Raw genomic sequence first — 14,447 nt, forward strand, 5'->3', positions numbered from 1 at the left:
GCCATTTTGTTCTATTGAGAGTGTCCTTTGCCTTTCAAAAACTTCTTGGTTTCGTGAGGCCCAACTTATTAATTGTTGATCTTAGTGCCTGAGTTCTGAACTGTTCAGGAAGTTGTCTCCTGTGCCAATATGTCCAAGTTTATTTTCCACTTTGTTGTCTATTATGTCTAGTGTATCTGGTTTTATGTTGAGATCTTTGATCCATTTAGATTTGAGTTTTATGCAGGGAGACAAATATGGATCTATTTGCATTCTTTTGTATGCAGACATCTAGTTAGACCAGCACGATTTGTTGAACATGCTTTTTTTTTTTTTTTTTTTCCATTGTATGGTTTTGGCTTCTTTGTCAAAAATCAAGTGTGCGTAGGTATGTGAGTTTATTTCTGGGTCTTTGATTCGATTCCATTGATCAACCTGTCTTTTCCTATGCCGGTAGCTTTCTTTTTATGTCTGGTAGTTTTGTATTATTAGTTTGATTGGCCAAGTTATGGGTTTTTCTGTCTTGATTGATCATATCAATTGTAGGATCATAGCCAAACTGCTATGAAATGTGAAGGTGAGCTTGTCATCCTTTGTTTAGGAATATTAAAGGCATGCCAGTTTTAGATTAAGAAAATTTTGAACTGAGGATTTTTTTATCTGTAGCAATGTTAGGTACTCTCATTTTACTGAGTTTCTCATCTTGGTTAAACTGTCCATGTTAGAACTCTGATAGGTGCTTGGGACTAGAAATATTAAGCAGGACTGCGGTGTGGTGCTACTGCTGATCTGCAGTATAACTTTCTGTGACAAAGGGCTTCTGAGGATGTACCGGTAAATACAGTGAGAATAATTGACGAAAGTCTCTTTATGTGAATTTTAGTCCCAACTTCCTAACTTCTGTGAGCCTCAAGCAGCTCATTTAACCTGTCTGTCAACTTAATTTCTTCATAGGAAGAAGTTGTTAGTCTTTTTTTCTGGATGGAGTTTGTAAGGATTAATAAGATGTGGAAATACTTGGTAAAGTGTCTATAAGAGTGTAGTGTGTTCTTACTGCATTCAAATGGCCAAGATCTTTGAAGCAAATAGTGTATCAACATAACCAAACCCTAATTTTGATGCAGGTCTAATTAACATGTAAATGTAAGTCATATACTTACTTGATCTTAGTGTGTTGTGATAAAAATTCAAATGGATAATAGTAAATGGGTGATTGAATAGGGCAAATCATGGTAATATAGGTGAGATTTTAAATTAGAATTCTTTCTGCCTTTTTGGAGGCATGTTTTAGGTACTGTTAATTATTTGCAAAAATTCATTTGTAAGTATTCTGTTAAGATATACCTATTTCAGAGCTGTGAGAATTTAAATAAATGTTTTATTCAAGTAAATGGAATGTTTGCAGCTTAATTTTATTTTTTTATTTTTTTATTTTATTTTTTTGCTGAATTTTAAGCAGGCATTACAGGAATTACTGAAGCAGTTAAGGAGATTACACTGGAAAGCAAGGTATTGCTTAACATTTCTAAAGTCAGTGACCCTACTTTTTGCCTATATATAAATTTTAAATTGTATTTGTTTATTTTGAGTGTGTGCATATGCATGTGTGTATTTGATGCAAGCACATCGAAGTCTGATGGATAACTTGGGATAGTTAGTTCTCTCCTTCTATCATGTGAGCCCTGGGGATAGATAATCAGGTTTGTTTGCTTGTTTGTTTGTTTTTGCAACAAAACTACTAGTTTAAGTACATGGATTACCTTTGCTGAGTAACAGGTGCTAATGTTAGATTAATATTACATTTTGTAGTTTATTCTAAGCAATTTTATCATCTTTTTAAAAAAATTACTAGTAGTAACTTTTAAAAATCTGTTTTTAGAGGTTTAAATGTGTACTTTAGTATCAGCCAAATTGGTGACATTTTAAACTAAATAATTTATGTTTGGATGGGGTAGATATAAGTATATTTAGGTGAAGCTTTTGTGCTAGTACATTTTCACTTGCTTTAGGTTAGATGTATTAGCTCTTTTCTCAGATTGATCACATCTGTCTTCATATTTTTATATGTTGGTTTGAAATGCTGTGAAAAAATACACGATACCTGGTTTCTTTGTTTGTTTGTTTGTTTGTTTGTTTATCTGAGACAGGATTTATCAGTGTAGCCCTAGCTGTCTTGGTACTTAATCTGTAGACCAGGCTTGCCTCTCACTCACAGAGACCCACCTGCCTCTGCTTCCTGAGTGCTGGGATTAAGGGTGTGCCCCACTACTACCTGCCTACTTTCCATTTTCTAACAGATGGAAAAAATACGCAATGCTTTAGTAATTTTCATATCATCCTTACATAGGGATCATATTCATTTTCTTTGTGTTGTTCCAGTTTTAATATATATGATGTTGAGGGTTTTTTCTTTCCCCCTCAGTCTTTCTTTTTGTGTGTGTGTATGTATTTTCTCAATTTTTTAATAGTCAGATTTCTCAGAGGTAGATTATTTGGATAGAACAACTGTGTCCCCAAAACTTTTAAGGAAACATTTTTTTTTCAGAAATTATTAATTTAAGTCATTTTGTGTGTGTGTGTGTGTGTGTGTGTGTGTGTGTGTGTGTGTGTGTGTTTTAGTCATTGTATCTTTTGGGAATTGTTACCTGGAACTTAAAGGATAAGAAAGTAAAAATATGTTTTGTTATTTGGGAGTAATGGTTCATTGGCCTAGGAATTTATCCTTTTGGATTTTTACTTTTGGAGCTATGACCTAGAAGAAATCTCACAAATGGTTTTGTTGCTTGAGAGCATGTTGTTTATTTTGGCTCTTATTGTATCTACTTCGTATTTGTACTGACAAGTGGCAAAGTAATATGGTTGGCATTTTTGTTTGTTTTGTGCTGGGAATTGAGATGGAACCTAGCGCCTGCATCCCCAGTGCTAGACAAGCGACCTACTGCTGAGCTGCCTCTGCCTCTGCTCTGTGTGAGGCAGGGTTTCACCAAGTCACCCATGTTGGCCTACAACTTGCTCTGTAGCCCAGAGAAACTGTGAACTTGAATTCTTCCTGCCATAGCCTCCCAGGGAACTGGAATTATCTGTTTTAAGCCAGGAGGCTTGGCTAAATTTTTTTTTAAATAAATACAGTAATTGTTATTTTGATACCTAATTTTCTTGTTCTACAGGACGAAGTGGTGTAATTTTTAAATTAGGTATATTCCTTTTGTAGTTTACTATAAGAATTTATGGTTTTTTTTGGTTTGTTTTTTATTTTACTCCTTAATATTTATATTATTATGTTATTAATAATATTCTCTAGCTGAACCTAAGTGTTGTTCATTTCTACCTTACTGTGTCAATGTCAGATACACCGGCTCATTAAATAATTACATGAAGACTGACAATCTTCTTTGGTTTACACTTTAAGTGTAATAGGAATAGATTTGATTGTTTGTATTGATAAATAAGCCCTAAGTAGGCTTTCATAAGCATTATTCCTTCTTAGACAGTATTATTAAAATTTTTTGAATGAAAATAATGTTTTAATTGTAAGATCTGTTAGCTTTTGATTAATTCAGCCAAGAGGTTGTTAGTAAGTTAGAATATAATAATGCTTTATACTTAATTTTAACTTATGAATGTATTTAGCTTATAAATATATAGTTTTTTCTTTAAATTGTAAATAGGCAGGTTAACATAACTTTGAACTAGTTTTGTAATACCAATGAACTAGTTAACAGTGAAAAGTACTGTTTGGGGCTTGTGTGATGACTCAGTGGGTAAAGGTGCTTACTGTCAGGTCTAATGACCTGAGTTTAATTACCAGATCCCACATGGTGGGAGGCGAGGGCCAACTCCTAAAAATTGTCCTCTGACCTTCATACCCATGTGTGTATACAAAATAAATGTTTAAAAAAGTATGTACTGCTGTAGTGTTTTGTTGGAAATGACTTTTATGTGATTACCTAAGGTAACTTTAGTACCTGTTGTAATGCTGACTGATACTTCTCAGTCACAGCACTTAGCACGTTACTTCCAGTGATTTATTTATGGGTTTATCATTGTCATTGGTATGTGAATTCTAGGGAGCATACACTGCCTGATTAGATGACATTTATTTTTACAGTGTTTAGTTATCATTGTGCTCAGTGTTCAGTGTGAATGTTTATGAGGATGACCACAGCAATGCTAGAGTTTCTGTAAGATGGTATCCTCTGGTAATGTTGAGGTCGCCTTAGTTACACTCTAGGATGTTTATTGGTGACATCACCTGACACTGATTTCTCAGAACATGTCCTCATTACTAAGTGATGCACAATCATACAACCATTCACAGAAGCCGCAAAGGCAGACAGTCAGAGGGAGGACACTCAGTCTGTTTTCTCCACCTTGCATTGCCAATGCCAAGAACAGAACCTTGTGTGTGATAGGCTGTCCAGTAATGTTTGTGAAAAAAATAAATACTGTTGATAAAAATTTTATGTTAAGTATGACTTAAGTTAACATTTGAGTTACTGAGCATACACTTGCCTAACTTAAGTATAATTAATTTCAAAGGACAGTATAAAACTCCAAGATTGTTCAGCATTGTGTGATGAGGAAGAAGAGGAAGATGAAGGAGAAGCTGCAGACATGGAAGGTATTACTAACCAGATTTGCTTAATACCTGTAGACTGTTGATTCTAGGATACTTACACTTCACATGGAATAAGAATTCTCTTGATTTGAGATTCTCCTATTTTACTTAGAACATGATTTTGACAACATTATTTCTACTAGGACTGTTAATCATAAATTCTGAAGGATGCAGTATACAGTATCTTTTTTTTTTTTATTGTGTTGGCAAGGTTTAAAACATCCAGGCTCAGAAATCCTCCCACCTAACACCTTTTTTAAGTGTTAGGTAGGACTCAGTCCTATGCTTTTAGCCCTGGAAAGATAGTAGCTCGTTTTGTTTTTTAAGCAGGATCTTATGTAGTTCATTCTGGCCCAAGATTGATGATATTTCTGCCTCAGCCTTGTGAGTGCTGGGATTCCAGGGGTGTATCATGCCTGGGAAAGAGAATGAGTCTTAATGGGGACTTTGGAGCTATGCAGAATCCTCTTTTATTCTTTAGATTTTGAAATAGCCTCCAAGGTTGCCAGATGAGAATCATCATCTACAAGACAACTCCCACAACTAATATTAGGAAATACTACCAAAGAGGGGCAGAAATATTATAAGAGCCAATGGATTGGGAGTTTGCTGTGATATTGTAGCTTCTAATACTATTAGAAACTATATCCATTTAAAGTCTCACCAACATGACTGCCTAAATGTGAGCTGAACTAGGAACAGCAGTAGACATGCTAAAGTGGGTGGGAGACCTCAACTCTACACAAAGAACTACAGGTAACTAAGGAATTCTGAGAATGTGAGAAATAGTCTTCCCCGGGAGGAAGCACATCACTTGGTTATCAATACCAAATACTCTTGCAAACATACTTTGTAAGTAACATTATACAGACTAAGCAGTTTATATTTTCATATTTGTATTTGTTGCTACATGTAACAACAACAGTTAATGAGAAGAGAGGCCATGGATTTGAAAGCAAGGGTTTTTTTTTTTTTTTAATGAGTCATTATTACAAAGGATCAAAACCAACAGTTCTAAGAGAATGGTGTTTTAGTTACTTTCACATCACCATGTTAGATGATAGATGCCAGGGAGGAGAGATCTATTTTGGTTCACTTTTAAGAGTTTTCAGTTCTTTATTAGTGGGAAGGACATGGTGGAGTTGACCCTGTTGATGTTGTGAGGAACGTGTGGTTGATGGGTTTGTTCACACAGTAGCAGACTAGGAGAGCGAGCAGCTAAAACCTAGGGCTAAGTTATAGCCTGCAGGAACACAGCTTACTGATTTACGTGTTCCACAAAGTAAGCCCTACCTCTTCAAGGTTTCACAACCTTCTAAATAGTGCTGTCAGACGGCAACACTCAAAACATGAACCTGTGGTGGATGATGTTACACATTCAAAGCATAACGGAGTAATAGGATTTTTTTCTAAATACATGACTCTTCAAAATTACTATTTTATCTTTTTACAATTATTTTTTTGTGTATGAGTGTTTTGCTTGCATGTAAGAGTGTGCAATCATGTTCATAAAGGATTAGAAAAAGCTGTTGGGTCCCTTGGAACTAGAGTAATGGATAATTGTGAGTTACCATGTAGGTGTAGGAAACCAAGCCCTGGTCCTCTGCGAGAGCAACCAGTGCTCTTAGCCATTCAGCCACCTTTCTAGCCCCTTCTGTTTCATTCATCTTTGATAGAAATGAAATCTCAGATAGTTAAAATAGATAAAAGAATTGCTATCTTCATATGATGACCTCCTTGTCAAACACAATCTTAGTGTATTTAGTGTCTCTGTATTGTTTGATTGTGTTAAACACATTCTCTTATTTTTTTTCTTCTTTTATTTCTATGATGCTGACTTTTCTTCCTTCACTTTTATGTCTGCCATTGGGCCTTTTATTTTTTTGTGCAGCTATTAAATATTATTATTGTATCATTGTTAGCCTCTCCCATTCATATTTTTTAAAAAAGAATTATGTGTTGAGATACAGTTTATGCTGGAGGTGAAGCAGACATGATCTTTTCTAATTCTTGCTTTAGCAAGGTAAGAATACAGAAATGATAAATGTGTTAGATGTTTTCAGTGCTAAGAGAGAAAGATGAGACGAGAGAATAGGATATCTTGGGGGAGTACCATTTCAATATTTTGCTAAATCAGTCAAGAAGAATATACCTGCAATGAAGGGGTTAAAAGCCCTGAGGTGGGAACATTTGTTGCTTGTATAAAGTATTCCAGAGGTAGAGAAGAATAAAAAGATAGTAGACAGTGGAGTCAGAAAAGTAATTGGAAACCACGTGGTAGAGAGTCCTACTTACAGGCTAGTCCAGGTAATCCAACAATGGCTGCCTCTGAACAAACGGTCCAAGAATCTTGTAGTTGTTCAGTCCATGAGGCTGCATGTGCTCAGTTCATCTTCAGTGTACATCAGAATCCTGAAGAAGTAGGCTCTAAGTGGACTTGTTAGTGGGGATGACAGCAGGCAAAAAAAAAAAAAAGAGTTTTCTTTTTTCATGTCCTTTATATAGGTTGTCAGCAGGGAGTATGATCAGAGAGAGATTAAAGGTGTGTCTCCCAACCTCAGAAGATCTGGATTAAAAGTGTATCTTCACATCTCAAAGATCTGAATTAGAAGTGATTTAATTAGGAAAAAATCTCTTACAGGTGTGCCCAGCCATTTTAATTTTAATTCAATTCCATATGTAGTCAAGTTGATGACCAAGAATAGACTTACAGTGAAAGGAAAAAGAAAATGGGAAGCTTTTCTGAAAATATAGGCAAAATGATAGTAGCTTGAGCTGGAATCATAATAGTAGCAGTGAGAACAGAATTCTTGTAATATCTTGAGGGTAAGACCAAAGAGATTTGATGATGGATTAGATGTGAAATGTGAAAGGCAGGGTAGTCAAGTGTGACTGACTTGGTCATTTTTGACCTCGATAGCTGGAGAAATGCCATTAACTGAGGGTAATTAGTTTTAAAGGAGTCAGGTCAGTTTTACATATATGATTTGCAGTGCCCATTAGTCATCCAGTGGAGTTGCAAAATAAAGTCAGGTATTCATGTCTGCACTCAGAGAATAAATTTTAGAAAAATGAAAGTCATGAAAAGAAAGTGTTCCAAGGGTGCAGGAGTAAGTCACACTGGCTTATTAGTGGCCTGTGAGTCCACTAAGGTGGAAACTAGTAATGTACTTTGGGCACAGGGAAACTGAAATCACTTATAAGTTTGAAGAACACATTGAAGGTAGCTTGCTGCAGTTGTTACCTAATAACTTGACTTCAGTGGTTTCAGTTCCCTGCAGTCCCTGCCTTGGAAATATTAAATGTGAAGTTAATTCGAGAAATATGACAGTTTTAAGTTTTAAATTACATGCTTTCTGAGTAAAATGATGACATTTAATGCTTGTGCAGTGTCTTTTGTCCATGATACATAAATCATCCCTTTGCCAAGCATATTTATGCTGCATGCTACTTAGCCATCACATGATCTCAGTCATCATGATCATTATCATGTTTTCACAGTACTTGTGTTCAAGTAAGTCTTATTTTACTTAATAATGGCCTCAAAGGGCACTTCATACCACTTGGGTATGTCAGAGAGAGTCTGAAAAATACTTTAAGTGAGGTAAAAGCCCATAATTTGTTAAGAACAGAAAGTCTTATACCGAGGTTGTAAGTTCTGTAAGTTTTTTCAAAAAGAAAAAACAAAACAAAACTCATGTCACTTTGCTGATAATATATCAAACTAAAAAGGTTAAAGTCTTGAAACTTTAACTCAGTAAACTTTTTCTTTTTCTTTTTTATGTAAAAGAATATGAAGAGAGTGGATTGTTGGAAACAGATGAGGTTTGTAAATTTGATGTATTTTTAAGATAATTTTTCTGAGTGAACTTGGGAGTTTAGTGTTTTTAATAATGATAATGGTCTTTCAGAATAATTTTTAATACTCTAAATTTTGTCCCACTGTTTTGTGACAGGCCACATTAGACACAAGAAAAATAGTAGAAGCTTGTAAAGCTAAAGCTGATGCTGGAGGGGAGGATGCTATATTGCAAACGAGAACTTATGACCTGTACATTACTTACGACAAATATTACCAAACACCACGGCTATGGTTGTTTGGCTATGATGAGGTAAGATAGAAAGAAACAGAGTAAATACTTTAAAATGGTGGATTTAATTCAATTTCTTTATTAGGTCCATGAGTATGCTTGGTCTTTTAAATTTTTGAAGTCATTTTTTTTTTTTACAGTTTTATGATTATTGAACTTGATTCACATTTAGAATCTATTAAATCTATTTAATCTATTAAATCTATTTAAACTATTCAATGTGACAGTGCTGAGTATTAAATACAAATAATATATGCATACTGACTTTTTTCCATTAAGTGTATTGATTCAAATGTGAGAAGTTTTGAATGTGTATAGTTTTGTCGGGATTGCATCTGTGGAGTATCTAAATATTTACAAAAAAATTGAATCACATAGTATTTTCCTTACCACTTTTTATTCTGCTGCTATTGAAATAAGATCAGCTCATTTAACTTGTAATTTTGTGACTGTCAAAAGAAAGCAAAAAATGAAATGGGTCTAAGGGATAAATTTTTAAAATTTTGCAATGACCTCGATAGGCTTTCCTTTTTGTGGCACCTTTTCAACATTAAGTGATGGCTGCTGATACGGAGCCTGAGTGTTCAGATTCCTTTTTCAAGCAATCTGGTCATTCCAAATAATCTGAAATTGTAAATTACAAGTGATATAGAAAATAAATATGTATAAACAGGTGTAGGTTAAAAGCTTAAATAGTGGTTTCAGAGCCTTTTTTATGCTTTCAGCAACGGCAACCTTTAACAGTTGAGCACATGTATGAAGACATCAGTCAAGATCATGTGAAGAAAACAGTGACCATTGAAAACCATCCTCATCTTCCACCACCTCCTATGTGTTCAGTTCACCCATGCAGGTCTGGGTGTACATATGCATATGGGGAAAGAGAGAGTTTGTTGTTGTGTGTGTCAACTTCATGAGTTTATTATTTGGGGAAGTATAGACATCAGTAACAGAAAATTTTATTGTATAAGTGAAATTATCTTTCATCTTTTCGAAATGTTTTTCTTGCAGTTAAATAGCCAAGAGGAAGGAAGATAAATGTTACCAATTTATTTTAAATGTAGTATTAAGAATTTTGTTTCAGTTTTCTTTGTTTAGTTATAGAATAGATCTGTTGATCTTTTTCATTTTAGCCAGTAGCTTAGGTAGTTCTGTCGTAAACTCATTGCATTCACGTTTTATATGTGGTATACAACGTTGTGAGTGTATCTTTACACGAGTGTGGAATATAAGGTTAACCTTGTGCTGTTTCTGGATGGCCTACTTATCTCCTCTTGTTTTTAGTGGAAGAAAGTTAGTCTCTACACTCTTTCATGCTTCACTTAGGAAGTCTTTAGTCTTCCCAAGTCAAGTGAATTTTGTGCTTTGGTATTCTCTGTCAGTGTGTTTTCATGGCCAGGTAAAAAGCTAAACGTAGATGCATGATTTGTTTCAAATGTTTCTTACAAAAAAAGTCACCTGATTTTATTTTTTAGTAATTTATAGCAAGTAATATTCATGACCCATTGAAAAATACTCATGAAAATGCTGATAATCTATTCAAAAATTAGATGACAATTTTTCAAGAAAATAATTTGTTTAGGCGAGCATGGCACTTTACACTTGTAATCCCAAAACTCTTATTCGGAAGACTGAGGCAGGAGGATCGAAAATTCTAGCTCATGTTGGGCTGCACAGTGTGACCCTGCCTCAGAAAACTACCAAAGCCAAAAGCTGTTTATGGTGTCCTCTTATTTTATGCAACCTTCTTATTTGCTCAACTTTTACCAAGGGAAGGCCTGCTTCCATTTTCCAGATTATTGTCGGAAAGCTTTTAATATTTCTGTGAAGAGTAATAAGGATTCATTGATTGTGGGATTTTGTTATTGTTTCATGTTTGTTTTTCTTCTCCTGTTTCTCCATTTATATACACTGTGCAAGGACTTGCGTTAAGTGTATGTAGGTAGGTTTACTCTCCCTTCCCTCTCTTTGTAGTGAAGACTCAGCCTATAATAAGCACCAGGTGGTCTCCTTTTAATTTTAAATTTTAAAGAGATTTATTTTTGAGAGTCAGTCTGTTTGTTCTCTTAGTATGAGTTTTAATAGGTGCTAATTGAGTGGAATATATCTCTCTCACAAGTCTTACTTTGTTGAGAAGAAGAGATAAGTACCTGATAATTACATTAAACATTTTAATTAAACAAATAATTATTATACGAAGTAGGGTGAAATAAGATTAAAAAAAAATTGGAAGCCCTATCCAAGAACAGTCTTAGGCTTTTCCAGAGGCTGCCTTGGATTCTGTTTGTCCACATATTCTTGTTTTCTGAGAGGATCTTTCTCTGTGTGTGAAAGATTATTTATAAGAACTGATATAGCATTCTATAAGTAAGGGAATGTATGAAGAGCTGTTTGTTTTGTGTATTGAACTTTTTTTTTTTAGTTTATATATCTTGTAGATTTGATGTCACTCAATTTCCATCATAGGAGAGACTTGTATTATCTGTGAATTTGTGTATAAAAATCTTGAGACAGTACTATCTACATGTGAATCCAAAGTTTTTCTTTAAGTAGAGTTAGATAAATAATACTCATTAACATAGGGGAAAATATAAACTTACCACTGATTCTTAGCTTTTATTGAACCTTTCAGTTATAGTTTTTCTTCTGAGCTAAAGAAACATTTAAACATTTAAGGGGCTAATGTGATGGTTTAGTGGTAAAAGCTCTTGTTCCACAAGCCTTGGACCCACTATGGAAGGAGAGAATAGAGTCCTGAAAATTGTGACCTTACATGTACATTCATGTACATGATGTGCGCACACCCATGCTCAAACCCACACTATAGTAAAAACAAATATTTACAGTCATAGATTATAGGACTCTCACAGCTTTTTTATTTTTTATTTTATTTTTTTTAATTTTCATACCCTATTGTAGTTTCCAGAGCAAACACCTGTAGCTTTACATACCATTTGGTGGGATTTTCCCCTATGGTTTTCTGTCTCTGGTATCAGAAAGCTGGCAGATTCCATTGTGTTTACTGTGATGATTATAACTTTTAGAAATAGCTACCCACTCCATTGAAAGTGTCTTCATGTCTCAGCAACTGAGAAAGAGTATTTTATAGGTTCATTATTTTATATTAAAAATTAGGTCGAGTATTTCAGTAGGCCTTTTTTTTAAATAAATAAAGCCTATTTTGATCGAATTGATCCACGCTAATAAGATTTGTTGTTGTTTACAGGCATGCTGAAGTGATGAAGAAAATTATTGAGACAGTTGCAGAAGGTGGGGGAGAGCTTGGCGTTCATATGTATCCTTACCTGTATATATATGTGGTTACAAATAGCTCCTACAGAGTTTTGCTTGTTTGTTGTCGAAATTTAGTGTAATCTTCATGACAGATCCTATAGTTTGTTTTACCTCCTCATGTATGTAAGTCCTAGTGAAAATATAATTTATCTAGGATGTGTTATAAGGCTACACTCACTGGTTAGACACTGTATCTCTGTGTGCCAGTTAACTGTACCTTGTTACAAGGGTAGTGCTTAGCACAGTGTGTGTTCCCAGCAGGCGAACAGTAAAGTTAAGGTGTGCTAACCCGAGGCCTCCCTGAAGCAAAGAATTCAAGTTAAATGGGATAATTAAAAGTAAGGTAAAACATGTAAATTTTCTCCTGTGGAAAAGTATCTTCTGGCTTTTCTGTAGTCGCCAGGGTGGATGGGAGGCGCAAGCAACTTGTGGTGTCCCTCTCAAGATGTGTGTGTCCATATCAGGGGTTCTTCAGAGCATTCACAGTCACTAATTGGCATGCTAAGTAACCTGAATTAATTTGGACATAGGTTTTTGTTGAATTTTGTGATTTATACTATTCAGTGAGAGACAGACATTACTCATGCTTTAAAGGTATAATAACCTGTGTGCTACTAATAAAGCATGTTCCACAGAGGGAACTTTGGATTGATTTGATACTGGAACAAACATCAAGGGCTTTCAGTCCAACAAGATTTATCTCTGGAATCTTAATGTATGTTAACTTTCACATTTATCCCTATGCTGAAGGCTAGGTATTACACTTTGCTATGGGTGATTCATAATAATTTTGTTGCCTATTGACAATTAAGTAAGCTCACAATGTTTCTACATACAATAGAAGAAAAAATTTCAAAATATGTCACCATTTTATTAAATGGAAATAGTACAGTATAGCTCACTCTATGGTTGTTAAATGTTCCTTATGAATTTAGAGTCCCTTATGAAGTGTTTGCAACTGATCTATTTTTCATTTGCTACAGTGGTTGCATAATTATTTCATTTTAAGTTCCTATAAATTATAGAAAATTTGTAAGCAGTAAAGGAGCAAAGTAAATAAATTGAGTTTTATACTGATTTAAACACAGATATAACATTGAACTTAAAAATACTGAAGTTAATTCAACATATGTGCACTTCCTATTAAGAAACTTCAAATTCACATATTGGAGTAGATAGTCAGATGTGAGCACCTCTCTTAAATAGATACAAACTTGCATGACCAGGTGACTTTAATAGGCTCAATATAAGATTTTAATATTTTTTGAAAAATAGACAATTACTGTGGATTTAAAACAACACTATTTATAAATCTTATTTTCCTTAGCTAAAGATCTTCAGGTATCTTTTAATTTTTTTGAAATTTGTACAAGCTGTCATTCCAACAATAGAATATGACTACACAAGACACTTCACAATGTAGTGAAGAGGACATAGAGTCTATCCTAATTACTGGTTCTGATTTTTAAAGAATTAATACATAGATATGACTATTGACCATACTTACCAATAAGTATAATTTCTCTAATAAAGGGACTTATATGTTTATGCATTAAATAAAAACTGTTCCATTACCAGCCGTATTTGTTTAATAAAAATGAGTGTGAAGAAATACTGTTTTCATTTCCTATCAAAAAGTTTTAGTAACATTTCCCCTGTCAGAGGACGATTCGGGGTCTGGATGGGATTGAACATCTAATAGTGACAGAACTAGTTCTAGAAAATACTCCATGCCAAGCTGTGTGTTCTTCCTTTCATTCTTACTCCTTTCTCTGTCTTGCCTTCTCCCTACGTCTGCTCTGTGCTTATAATTTATGTTTGTGAAGTGCTAACATGCCAAGAAACATGCTCAGCACTGTTACCTGTTTCCGGATTTATTGGCATCACTGAGATCACTTTTTATTCAGGATTTGGGAGTATTTTTCTTAACAAAACAGTCAATAGAATAGTGGGATTTGAAGGGAGTCGTTAGTTGTATTGTGTCAGTTTATAGATCTGGGCATAGGCGTTTAAAAAGCAGATTTTTCTGGAACAATGTACTTTAAACTGTGGAAGGAGAACTCAGACCTTTGGCTTTTGTTTTTGCTTTTTTTTTTAAAAACATTGCTTTAACCCCCTGCATTGTGTCTCATTCCCTGTCTTAGTTTGTATAATGTGGGGTGGCTTGCCTTGACTTACATTTTGTTTTCATCATTGAAGAACATCCTCCTCCTAGGGATATAAAGTGAATAAATAAATTAATTAAAGTTATAAAACCCCTCAAAATGCAATACCAAAACCTAAAAGGTAAGACCCAAAACTGTAACTCTCAGAAGAAAACACAGACACAGATTCACAAAATTTAATTTGTTAGTGATTTCTTAGATATGACACCAGAGAAAGACAAAGACAGCAAAGCAGAAAGTCAGGGTGCCTCTGTCCCTACCTCCATTTTGTAAATTTTAATTAGCTTATGAACTAGTGGG

At 34.5% G+C, this 14,447-nt stretch overlaps 1 protein-coding gene and 1 non-coding gene across 3 annotated transcripts in view; one reads left to right on the forward strand and one right to left on the reverse strand.

The window, feature by feature from the left end:
* The window catches only part of Atg3 (autophagy related 3), a 30,674-nt gene extending 17,115 nt beyond the window's left edge, over positions 1-13,559 (forward strand). The window contains exons 6-12 of one of the 2 annotated variants that reach the window (XM_055625051.1): positions 1,436-1,488; positions 4,519-4,600; positions 8,388-8,422; positions 8,554-8,709; positions 9,414-9,541; positions 11,915-11,983; positions 13,324-13,559. In XM_055625051.1, coding sequence (XP_055481026.1) covers positions 1,436-1,488; positions 4,519-4,600; positions 8,388-8,422; positions 8,554-8,709; positions 9,414-9,541; positions 11,915-11,983; positions 13,324-13,405 — 605 coding nt within the window. In that variant the 3' untranslated portion in view covers positions 13,406-13,559. The remainder of the gene's footprint in view (positions 1-1,435; positions 1,489-4,518; positions 4,601-8,387; positions 8,423-8,553; positions 8,710-9,413; positions 9,542-11,914; positions 11,984-13,323) is intronic. The other variant, XM_055625052.1, reaches the window with a different exon arrangement.
* Positions 2,282-2,383, reverse strand: LOC129689875 (U6 spliceosomal RNA). Its single transcript, XR_008722197.1, has one exon. It is a non-coding gene; the product is annotated as a U6 spliceosomal RNA (small nuclear RNA).
* Positions 13,560-14,447: the final 888 nt, after the last annotated feature.

Source organism: Psammomys obesus, unplaced genomic scaffold (genome assembly GCF_907164565.1).
Source record: "Psammomys obesus unplaced genomic scaffold, mPsaObe1.curated_primary_1811, whole genome shotgun sequence".
Taxonomy (NCBI): domain Eukaryota; kingdom Metazoa; phylum Chordata; class Mammalia; order Rodentia; family Muridae; genus Psammomys; species Psammomys obesus.